The sequence below is a fragment of the Tenrec ecaudatus genome, chromosome 2 (genome assembly GCF_050624435.1).
Source record: "Tenrec ecaudatus isolate mTenEca1 chromosome 2, mTenEca1.hap1, whole genome shotgun sequence".
NCBI classification, from domain to species: domain Eukaryota; kingdom Metazoa; phylum Chordata; class Mammalia; order Afrosoricida; family Tenrecidae; genus Tenrec; species Tenrec ecaudatus.
This window is the reverse complement of record NC_134531.1, coordinates 66,600,737-66,613,027: the sequence shown is the minus strand read 5'-3', so window position 1 is coordinate 66,613,027 and position 12,291 is coordinate 66,600,737. Positions and strand designations below refer to the sequence as shown.

General features: G+C 38.6%; 1 protein-coding gene across 2 annotated transcripts in view; it reads right to left on the bottom strand.

The window, feature by feature from the left end:
• SLC30A5 (solute carrier family 30 member 5) overlaps positions 1-12,291 on the bottom strand; it is a 37,952-nt gene that overhangs the window by 9,533 nt on the left and 16,128 nt on the right. For both annotated transcript variants that reach the window (XM_075541124.1, XM_075541125.1), the window contains exons 6-13: positions 11,695-11,782; positions 8,867-8,943; positions 8,475-8,645; positions 6,660-6,948; positions 6,269-6,477; positions 5,592-5,749; positions 2,891-3,020; positions 1,140-1,353 (exon numbers count right to left, since the gene is read on the bottom strand). In XM_075541124.1, coding sequence (XP_075397239.1) covers positions 1,140-1,353; positions 2,891-3,020; positions 5,592-5,749; positions 6,269-6,477; positions 6,660-6,948; positions 8,475-8,645; positions 8,867-8,943; positions 11,695-11,782 — 1,336 coding nt within the window. The remainder of the gene's footprint in view (positions 1-1,139; positions 1,354-2,890; positions 3,021-5,591; positions 5,750-6,268; positions 6,478-6,659; positions 6,949-8,474; positions 8,646-8,866; positions 8,944-11,694; positions 11,783-12,291) is intronic.

Genomic DNA, 12,291 nt, shown 5'->3' with positions numbered 1-12,291 from the left:
AAATTAAAAAAAAAAAAAGGATGTTCACAAACATGAGTTTGTTTCTATACAGAAACCAGTTAAAAAATTTATATTAGTTTAATTTTCAATTTCTTTTTTTTAGCTTTTCTTAAATAGGCAATTATTTCCTATCCAAGTTGTAACTTTATATAATTTTTACAATATCCCTCATATTTATTTTTCTTGTTGTGTTACATTGAGTAGATCTTCCAACACAATGTTGAAGAGTGTTGCTGAGTGCAGGAACTTTTGTTTAGCTTTAACACGATTCCATTAGTGTTTGCCTTTTTAGTTTGTTAATTTTATCCTTTAGTTTGAGTGTCATCAGAAGCACATTATACATTTTATTAAAAAATCTTGATATCTCCTGAAATGATACAATACTTGTTCTTCTTTATTAATGTAGTACATGGCTAGATATTCTGTGGAAACCTTATTTTAAAAAGAAACATGGCATAGCTAAACATCCTGATAATGAGAGAATCCATTTTATTTTAGTTTATTTTAAAAACTTGTTTTGGGAAAGGTATTACTGCTACAGTTTTTTATTACTTCCAAGTAACAGAAGTGCAGAAGCCACACAGTGGGCCATAGCTGACTTCTTCTGGCATCTATATTGCCAGAAGGTCAGACATGCATTCGTCCCTCTTTATTTTATTCTGACACCAACTTTCCTCCCACAACACTCTACTTTCTGCTGAATGGGTTTGGTAATTCATTGCAATGGCCACACAGACCTCACAGTCCAAACTCACAATTGCGGGGATTTACTAGGGGACTTCACAGGTTATCACAGCCATGATCAGGAAGCAGTAGGGCAGAAAACAATTCTATAGCATAAGACTTCATCTCTTTTTCAGCCATGGCTTGCTTTGTGAAAATAAAACTGTATCAGAACAAAGGGGAGAGCTGCTGTCTAGGAGTTCAAGGAGAGTGAATGTTTTGAATCTAATTGTGGTAGCAATTGTACAACACTGCTTGATGTGTTTGAACTGTGGGATGTTATGATATCTGTAAGTGCTCCCAATAAAATGGTTAAAAAATTCTTTATCAGAAGCTCAACAGTCAATACAAATAATAACAGAGGTGTTTCTGAGAACACCCTTGAATGGCAGCATCTTTGTCATGGCCCCACTCACCCCTCATATTTGCGTTCATGCCTCCACCTGCAGATCCATGACTGTGCCCATGCCCGTGCCCATGGTCACTGTGCCCGTGTCCGTGCCCGTGGTGGGAATGGCTGTGATCGGACAAGTGACAGCTTCCTTGAGAAGCTCCGTGGCTATGGCTATGGGCATGGCTGAAGGCGCAGATACCAATGAGGTTCACGATCAGCCCTCCAACTGAAACGGGCTAGGAAAAGGGAGGAGAGAAAACCTGTGAATTTGTAAATTCTTAATGAACTTACTTCTGCAAAGTTACTAAATAATTACTATGTTCTTCTGTTTAGTTTGAAAAGTACTGGCAGGAAACTTTGCTAAGTTCAGTATATAAATATAAAACTTTTAAAGTATGAATTTTAGAGGAAAGATTTTAACTTTCATGTACCAAGAGATAAGAATTTGCTCTAAGTACATGACCAATAACAACATGTACTTGGTTCACAGATGACATATCATTAAACGGTACTAGGGTTTTGTTTAAAGGGTTTGGAAGTATTGCTTACAGGTATACACATACCTGTACCTGAATTCCTGTTTATATTATAAACAAACTTCACCAGTTTTTAATGGCAGTGGTTGTGATTATTTAATAAATATAATCTTATTATGTCTTACATATAGTAAAATTCTAAAGTAAAAGCAACTACACCCCAAAACAAAACAAAACAAAAAAAACACGGTGTATTAATGAACACTCTAAGAGATTAAATGAAGTTACCTCTCTGCACTATTCTTTCTTATAAGTAGTAGCACAGAAGTTATGTAATTTACAAACATCTACAATTTCCCCTTTTGGGACATATATTTGTTTTATATGTTTTAAAATTATTTAACTAGTCCCCTTCACTGATGGGAACTGAGTTACTTCCATTTGCCCCTCACTTTACAAACAAGGATACAGTGAATGATGTCCGGCTATAGGTTCTTGTGAATGTTTCTGTATGATAAACATTACATAAAGATCAAAGATATAAATATTTGAACATCCAATACTTCCAAACTGACCACAAAAGCATTTAACTAACACATGCTTCTACCAACAAAGCATGCTTTTATTCATAACTGCTTTTAGTCCATTCAACAACTAAATGTGCACCTTTTCTTTATAAGCTATGTGCTAGAATTTGAATTCATGAAAGATAAACAGTTCAGGTTTTGAAGACCTGACTGGAATATCTTTCATTAACTGTGTATCTTTTTCTGTGTTGGAGACACCTTAATTGTGGAAGAATGACAAATAAAATTATAATACCAATGTTGTCAGTAGAACACTGTGCATGACACAATGGGAACATGGAGAAAAGAAACTGATAAAACTTTGAGGCGGGCAGAGGGATTCCACCCCTCATCTATGAGGTAAGGTAAGGAGAAGAGGCAAGCCTTTAAACTGTATCTTCCTGTAATGTTTTGGCAAGTCAACTTCTGTCCCCAATTTCTTAAAAAAAAAAAAAATTCAACATTTTGCAAATTCCCTCAGATATCTAAACACACCTTGAAACAAAACATCTAAAAATCAGACAAATTCTGCGTGTTTCACAGTGTCTCATAATATTTTTAATTACTGAAAATATAAGAAAAAAGAATTCAGAGGCAATGGTATAAATGTCAATCCAAATGTATGATGATTTAAACAAAACTAAAATTTTCCTAGATCAATAACTATATGGAAAAAAGCAACCGTATGGCTTTAAGGGCAGAGACTCAGATAGAAAAATGAAAAGACTTACTGTTAACATGTGTGTGTCTAATTCCGGAGGATCAATCAACCTAGCCACAGATTCCATGAAGACAAAAAAGGCTATTACCATGAGAAAAAGTCCATTAATGAATCCGGAGAGAATTTCTATTCGGCCATACCTAAAAGGGTAGGGCATAGTTTTAGAAAAGAATCATGATAAATATTTTTAAAAGTACAAATAGCATTACTTTGTAAAAGAGAGATTATTTTCAAGCTACATAAATAAAATTAGACATTTACCAATATTTTAAACCATTTCTGAATGCTTAAAATATGTTCACTGAAAGCCTTTCCTAATTTCTTAGCATAAGTTTTCCTTCTTAAGCCCTTTGCTTAAGAAATTTTCTTGAATTTCTCAAGATACATGGGATACTGCTTTGTACCAACATGATTTCTTTTTTTTTTCTTTTCCAACATGATTTCTATCTGCCGATCATCTATTTTCCAAAATATAAACAAATGAAAGCAACATTATATTGATCTTGTAGGAACCATACATTATTTAATGTGGCTCTTCTGCCCAAATCTCTAAATCCAACCAAATGGCCTTTTTCTGCATAGGTCTGGCAAGAAGGCGAGGGCGATACTGACAGGACTCATCTGAGTAAATGTGAACAGGATTTCCTGGAATGCCAACCTGCTGTGTTTAAAACGAGTCTTCTGAGAACGAGAACAGGGATCTCAACACCAGCAAGATCCAAGAGTGGAGTGAATTCTCTGGACCCAAGATCCCTGCGTGGTGAACCTCCGGGATTCAAAGGATAGCTGTAACACTAGAGAGACTACAGAATCAGGAGTCGGAGCATGGAAGAGTAGTGCACTTCCACGGAGCAAGTACACTGATGTTTCTGGGCAGGAGGCTGTCTTGTGGAATGAGGTGCCTCTGGGTACTTAATTGAGGAGGCTGGGCTTGCTCATTCATGGGGCTTGAGCGGAATGCCTTTGGGTTCAGGCTTGCGGTGGCATGCCCTCTGGGAATTTATTAGCACATTTGAAAGAACTTTGTAATATGTCCTGACAAACAACTACCCTGAGCATTCTCACTGGCATTACAACCTGTTAATAAACCCTTCAATCATGAATTTTGTCTGTAGGGAATGTGTAGCTATTGTAATGGACATTAAAAACTAAAGAGGTAAAATAGAGAATACTAAAGACCAATCTATACTCAGAGTAAGTCTTATCACAATACCTTGGGTGCTAAGATTTGTAGAAGTGAATTATCTCCTTAATGAAAGGATATTTTCTTTTCACCTTTTTCTTGTACTCATTAAAAACATTATTAGGGGCTCATACAGCTCCTAGAACAATCCATACATCCATCCATTGAGTCAAGCACATTTGTACAAATATTGCTATCATTTTCAAAACATTTTCTTTCTACTTGAGCCCTTGGTATCGGCTCATTCCCTAACCCCTTGATAATTTTTTTTTCTTCTCATGAACCTTTGATAATTTATAATTTTCTTCTTCAAGTCTTACATGGATTGCTGTCTCCTTTCACCCACTTTTCTGCTATCCCTTCCCCTGGGAGGGGGCCTATATGTAGATCATTGTGATTGGGTTCTACATTCTCCCCCAACCTTCCCTGCCCCTCCTGGTATTGCTATTCTTATTATTGGTCCTTAGGGGTTTATTTGTCCTGGATTCCATGTTTCCAGCTCTTATGTGTACCAGTGTACATCCTCTGGTCTAGCCGGATTTGTTAGAAGTGGGGTCATGGAAGTGATGGTGGTGGGAGGGGGGGGGGGAGGCTGAAGCATTAAAGAACTAGAGGAAAGTTGTTATGTTTCATCGGTGCTATACTGAACCCTGACTGGCTCGTCTCTTCCTTGTGACCCTTCTGTAAGGGCATGTCCAATTATTTAGAGATGGGCTTTGGGTCTTCACTCCACGCTCCCCCTCATGCACATTGATATGATTTTTTGTTCTGGGTCTTTGATGCCTGATACCTGATCCCATCTACACCTCATGATCACACAGGCTGGTGTGCTTCTTCCAAGTGGGCTTTGCTGCTTCTGAGCTAGATGGCTGCTTGTTTATCTTCAGGCCTTTAAGACCCTAGATGCTTTATTTTTTGATAGCTGGGCACCATCAGCTTTCTTCACATTTGCTTATGCACCCATTTTGTCTTCAGCAATTGTGTTGGGAAAGTGAGCATCACAGAACGCATGGTTATTAGAAGAGTGTTCTTGTGTTGAGGGAATACTTAAGTAGAGGCCCAAGTACTGTCCATCCGCTACCTTAATGCTTAACATATAAATATATGTATATAATTTCCCTATCGTTATATATAAATATAGTTACATATGTACATGCCTATATTTAGACCTCTATAAATGTCTTTTGCCTCCCAGTTCTTTTATTTTCCTCTTGGTCCCATTATCAGGTTCCGCCTTTATTCAGGTTTCAGTAATTCCTCTTGGTTACATTGCCCGTGATCAAGCCCCACCAGGCATCCTATGCCGTCCTTGCCATTGATTTTAGATCACTTGTTCCCTTGTCCCTGGGTTTGTTAACAACTGCCTTCCTTTCTGCCCCTCCCCCCTCCCGTGACCCCCCCTACCCCCCGCCCAGAACTATCAGTCTGTTGCTTTCTCCTCCGGATTGAAAGGATATTTTCATTTCTTCTCTAAGAAGCATTCGCACTTTTTCTCACAGTGCCACATCACATGGATGGTCATACCTACCCATAGGAGAAAATCCGAGTTGCTTTCCATCGACTCATCAGGGCAGCAAAAAGTCCCATGACCAAAGCAGAGCAGTCAAAGAGCATGTGAAACCCATCAGAGATCAGACCCAGACTATTGGTCAGCACGCCATAGAACAATTCCACAAAGGTAAAAAGCTAAAAAAGTTATGAGAAAGGGGAGATGTTAGAAAAGATTGTTTCAATATGGATTTACCAGAACTTAATCAGGAGGATGAAAGGCCAAATCTTATTTGAAATAATAATACAACTCTGCCTCTTTGGATGCTTAACTGAAATCTATACTGGAAGTCTATAAACTAACAAAGACAAAGCATAATCAGTTACATTTTTTAATTATACATTAATTAAATGGAGAGTTTTATTCATATGTATATACTAATAAACTAGGCTTCAAAATACTCACAATCATTGGGTCTATAGTGGGATCTAAAGAGCAGATAAAAACTACTATGTTTATTGATTTGAAATAGCATACTACCTGTGTTAATTTTTAAACGCCTCAAAATTACTTGTTTAGATAGCCTGAGAATGACTATCTTGAGGGGTAGTGAATTTTATTCTATCTCTAACCTTCAGAAATTTAGGAATTACCAGAACTGTCAAAATTAGAATAGTAAGCTGTTAAGACATGCCACTAATATTTTAAAATCTTACCATATTCAAGCACAAGAAGTAAAAGATCTGCCTAGAATCACTCTCCTCCAGAATTTGTTTCAGTGATTCTTTAATAAACCTAGGGATGGATTGCGAGCTATGCTGGAGAGCATCGCCCATGGTGTTATACAGAGGTTTTCCTTCAGGGGAATATCCAATAAGGGTACCTTTCTGTCCTTTCTTAGAGGGAGATGATAAGATGTTGGCGGCTACAAGAGGAAGAAAACAAAAGGAGGGGCAATTACAAAAGATTTAAAAGCTTACGTTACCAAAACCAACATGCAGTCGGCACCAAATACAAGCACTGAACAATTTTTGAAAGTTAGTTATGTGAACGTCATAGTCTGTAAAAACAACTTTGTGTAAATGAAAATAAGGGGGAAATGCTTACACAAAATGAAGAATATAGCACTCACTACCACTCCTCCAGACAGGACGTGCTCGGTGGTCTCCTGGTGTGCTGGCCTATTCATAGCTCGAAGCTGCTCTGTGAGGGGGTGTGTCCAAAAGTTTCCAAAAAGGAGAGCACTAAGGAGAATGGGGAAGGAGCCGTAGCGGGCACATCGGGAAACGTCCATTTTGACGGAACAAGTGGAATCCACATAGAAATCCAGGATCATTACAAAAAAGATCACCGCGGAGAAAGGCATGATGAGAGAGGACCAAGAGTCAACTTTACTCTGAAAAGAAAAAAGCTGTCATTACTATATGGGCCCAAAGTTCCCAGCTTATGTTTTACTTGTGCTTGCATAGAAGCCAATATTCTCAGATTTCAACATGATTCATAAAACATCAAAACATAAGCAGTGTAAGACACTGGATGTTTTATCAATTCCTCTTTTCCAGTTATAAATTGGAAAGGCAAAGTGTGGGGAAAAAAAAGAGCAAAGGCATAATTCTTTTTTTTTACCTTTTCTTTTTTTACATTTTATTAGGGGATCATACAACTCTTATCAAAATCCATACATATACATACATCAATTGTATAAAGCACATCCGCACATTCCCTGCCCCAATCATTCTCAAAGCATTTGCTCTCCACTTAAGCCTTTTGCATCAGGTCCTCTTTTTTTTCCCCCTCCCTCCCCTGTCCCCCCTCCCTCATGTGCCCTTGGTAATTTATACATTGTTATTTTGTCATATCTTGCCCTATCCGGAGTCTCCCTTCCCCCCCCTTCTCTGCCATCCCTCTCCCAGGGAGGAGGTCACATGTGGATCCTTGTAATCAGTTCCCCCTTTCCAACCCACTCACCCTCCACTCTCCTAGCATTGCCCCTCACACCCTTGGTCCTGAAGGTATCATTCACCCTGGATTCCCTATGCCTCCAGCCCCCATATACACCAGTGTACAACCTCTGCCCTATCCAGTCCTGCAAGGTAGAATTCGGATCATGGTAGTTGTGGGGAGGAAGCATCCAGGATCTGGGGGAAAGCTGTGTTCTTCATCGGTACTACCTCGCACCCTGACTGACCCATCTCTCTCTTAAAACCCTCTATGAGGGGATCTCCGGTGGCCGACACTTGGGCCTTGGGTCTCCACTCTGTACTTCCCCTTCATTCAATATGGTATACACACACACACACACACACATACACACACACACACATCTTTTTTTTTTTTTTTTTTGCATGATGCCTTATACCCGGTCCCTTTGGCACCTCGTGATCGCACTGGCTGGTGTGCTTCTTCCAATGTGGGCTTTTTTACTTCTGAGCTAGATGGCCGCTTGTTCACCTTCAAGCCTTTAAGATCCCAGACACTATCTCTTTTGATAGCCGGGCACCATCAGCTTTCTTCGCCACATTTGCTTATGCACCCATTTGTCTTCAGCGATCCTATCAAGGAGGTGTGCAGCCAATGATATGATTTTTTGTTCTTTGATGCCTGATAACTGATCCCTTCAGCTTTCTTCACCACATTTACTTGTTCACCCGGCATAATTCTTTTATGTAACACCGGACAGGTAATTTTAATTGTTCAACTGAATTCTTTGGGCTATTAGAATTTTGAGGGTTATGCAAATGCAAGAGTATTATATTTGTGTTTTTATAAACAATAAAGTTAACTTTAAATGTATTTTTCAAAAACTATCATGAAAAATCAACTTATGCTACTTTCAACATCAAGAAAATAAAATACAATGAGTTAAAATTTATAATCAACAGCAACTCTCTTTACTAGTTGTCAAGAAGTTCTTGTTCTCACCTCAGTTGTCACCGAAAGCACGATAACCCAAGGACACAGGAGAAGCACAGAAACAAGATGGGATAAAGCCTGAAGACGCTTGGCTCCACCGACATCTAGAGAGAGCTTTCTGGAAGCTGTGTGGAAACCAACTTTACAACACAAAGCCAGGACTAACAACAAGACTCCACCCTATAAGTAAAACGAGAAGCTCATCAGAAACACAGTTCAATACCAAATTCATACATACACTATACACTTGAAGGGTTGTAACCAGTAGTACTCTTTCCATGGCTCAAATTGCTTAATACGACTACAACAATGGGACGATTGTTAATTACCTATAACTTATTTTAAATGCACTTGTGTTAAAACTGCTGTGATGTTTCAGGCTCTCTTGAGAGGGAACGTACCTTGTGATCTGCCACACCCAAGAAAGCGATGGCTGTGTACAGCATGTGAGTGAGCGCGCTGTCGTGATGTCCTTCAGCTAAGGGATCGATCGGGTAAAGGAAAATAAGCACGTACTCGTCCACTGACTTGTCAAGTCTACCTGGAAATTTTGCCAAAGTACGTTGGGTTCAATATAGATAATTCCAGGGACAGAACACCTAGCTACTCTCATTAACATGTTACTTCTAAAAAATCCCTGCAAGACAAAAACTCCATCACTTTAAGAAGTAACTTAAGGAGTGGACTGCAATTCTCTGAAACAACTACAATAGCGTTTAAAAGAGAACTACCAAATGTCGGTACATAACCTCTTCAGAAGCCTTGGTGGTTCAAACCCACCGGATGCTCTGAGGGAGTAAGTAGAGACTGCCTGTCCCCATAAAGAAGTACAGTCTTGAGAAGCACATTAAGGGTTGTTATGAGTTGGAAGTCAAAGAGGTGCACACAAAATTTCAAAGGGTAACTTTAGAATACAAATATTATAATGAAATGTGCAAAGACCTAAAAATAGGTATACCTTAAACTGTAAGAACCGAAGAAAAAAACTGAAGCCTCAAGTTGCAAGACTGAAAGATTTTATGGGCAAATACTGAATGACATTGGAAGCATCCAAAGGAAACAGAAGAAATTTACAGAATCACGGTGCCCAAAAGCACTAGTTGATACGCCACCATTCCAAGAGGTAGCGTATGAACAAGAAGCTGAAGGAAGAAGTCCACGCTGCACTGAAAGCATCAGTCACAGACAAGCTCCAGGAATTGAATACGAAATACCAATTGAAATGAAGCACTGGAAGCAGTAACTTGTTTAAGCCAAGAAATTTTGAAGACAGCTACTTGGCCAAGTGACTGGAAGAGATCCATATTTGTACCCCTTCCATGAAAAGGTAACTCAACAGAATGCTCAAATTATAGAAAGATATCACTGACATTACATCCAAGTAAAATCTTGCTGAAGATCATCCAACAATGGTTGTAACCGAGAGCTGCCAGAGGCACAGGCTGGATTCAGAAAGAGGACACAGAACAAAGGTGGTCACAGCTGAGAGCAAACACCAGAAAGATGTTTACCTGTATTTCATTAATTATGCCAAGGCATTAGACTCTGTGGATCACAACCATGGATAATCTTGAGCAGGACAGGAACCTGCTTATTTGGAACCTGTACATGGATCAAGAGGCAGTTGTGGGAACAGAAAACAGCACTACTCCAAACCAAACTCATCCGTCAATGAGTGGATTCCAACTCATAGCAACCCATTAAGATAGGGTAGAACCGCCCCTGTGGGTTTCTGAGACTGCACTTCTCTAGATCAGTGGTTCTCAACCTTCCCGATGTCACGACCCTTTAATATAGTTCCTTATGTTGTGGTGACCCCCCCACCCATAAAATTATTTTTGTTGCTTCTTCATAACTATAATTTTGCTACTGGTATGAATCAGGTGACCTCTGTGAAAGAGTGTTCGACCCCCAAAGGGGTCATGACCCATAGGTTGAGAACTGCTGCTCTAGATGAACAGATGCCTCATCTTTCTCACATAGTTTAAAATCAGGAAAGGTGTGCATCCTCTCACCATGTGTATTCAATGTGTATACTGAACAAAATATAATCAGAAAAGTCAGATCATATAAAGACTGAGGTATCAGGATCAGAGGAAGGCTTATTAACAACCTGCGATATGCAGATGAGACAACGCTGCTTGCTGAAAGTAAGGAGGACATGAAGTATGTGCTAATGAGGATCAAGGATTGCAGCCCTCAGTATGGGTTACAACTCAGTACAATGAAAACCACCATCCTCAAACTGCACCATTAGTAACATGATAAATGGAGAAGAGTGAATTTGTCGAGGATTTAATCTTTCTTGGGTCCACAATCAATAATCGCGGCAGCAGCAGTCAAAAGATAAAATAATGCATGGCATTAGGTAAATCTGCTGCACAAGACCTCTTTTATAGCATATTGAAAAGCAGTAACAATTTTGAGGACTAAGATGTGCCTGACCTGAGCCATGATCTTTTCAATTGCTTTATATGCATGTGAAAGTTAGACACTGAATAAAGAAGACCTAAGAAAAAAATCATTGCATTTGAACTACGGTGCTGGCGAAGAATATTGAAGTCCCACAGACTGCCAAAAGAACCAACACATGTCTTAGTAGATACAGCCAAAATACTCCTTAGAGGCCAGGATGGCAAGACTTCACCGCATGTACTTTGACATGCCATTAGAAGTCCTTGGCAAAGGGGAGTGCAGTTTAGTAATTGTCACTGACTTAAAATGAACATTTGAATTATATACAAGTGTGTCAACAGACTGAGTGGGAAATCATATATTGTTTTGTCTTGCTCGTAGTAGAATAGCTCCATAGTTTCTGAGACCGTGAAACTAAAGTGAAGTGGAGTGTTTTCTCCTACGGACCAGCTCACGGGTCTGAACTGCCGGTCTTTGGCTAGCAGCCCCAGCTTAACCCATTGTGCCACCAGCTTCCTTCTCCTTTTCATAGCACCAGGACATTCTGAAATTTTCTTTGGATGTCCCTAAATTCCTGAATTGAGAATATTGTTAAAATACTGAAATGCTAAAGAAATACTTAATTTACAATTAATTGATTCACTATTTGAGTGCTGCTTTAGAATACCTATGTTTATCTACGAATGTTTCATTCATGATTAACCAGGTAAAGCTACTTGCCCATTCTGTCAGTCTTCTGTCTTTCTGTAAGATTTTCCGTAATTAAAAAAAAAAAGATTTTCAGTAACTAACTACAATTTATTACAAAGGATACGGTGTTCAGCCATTTTAGCCATGAGATCATCATTGTCGAAAAGCAGTAAACAGATCACAGCAATAATGAAGAAAGCAGCCCCTCTTGTCTGAAAATAAAGAACATATTACAAGCATTACTCTTTCATGGTTGATTGACTATGAATTGCAAAGGTTATGTCTAAAAAATCCAAACATTTAAAGAAAAATTAAAGCCTTCATGCTGTATAGTATAAATTTATAGCGTAAGATATAAAATAACTCCAACAAATTCTACAGTATATATGAAAGGCATTTAAGACATGTAATATTGAAAACTTCCAATAATTTTCTTAATATGGCTAGACATGACATTATACACAAACTGTTATTGCTCATAGACTTAAATTTTTTTTTTAAAATCACTTTTTTGGGGGTTTGTACAGCTCTTATCACAATCCATCCATCCATGTGTCAGGCACATTTGTTGCCATACCATTATTTTCAAAACATTTTCTTTCTATTTGAGCCCTTGGTATCAGCTCCTTATTTTCCCCCCTTTCTCCCTCATGAACCCTTGATAATTCATAAATCATTATTATTATTTTTTTCATGTCTTAAAAAAATAATTAATATTGGC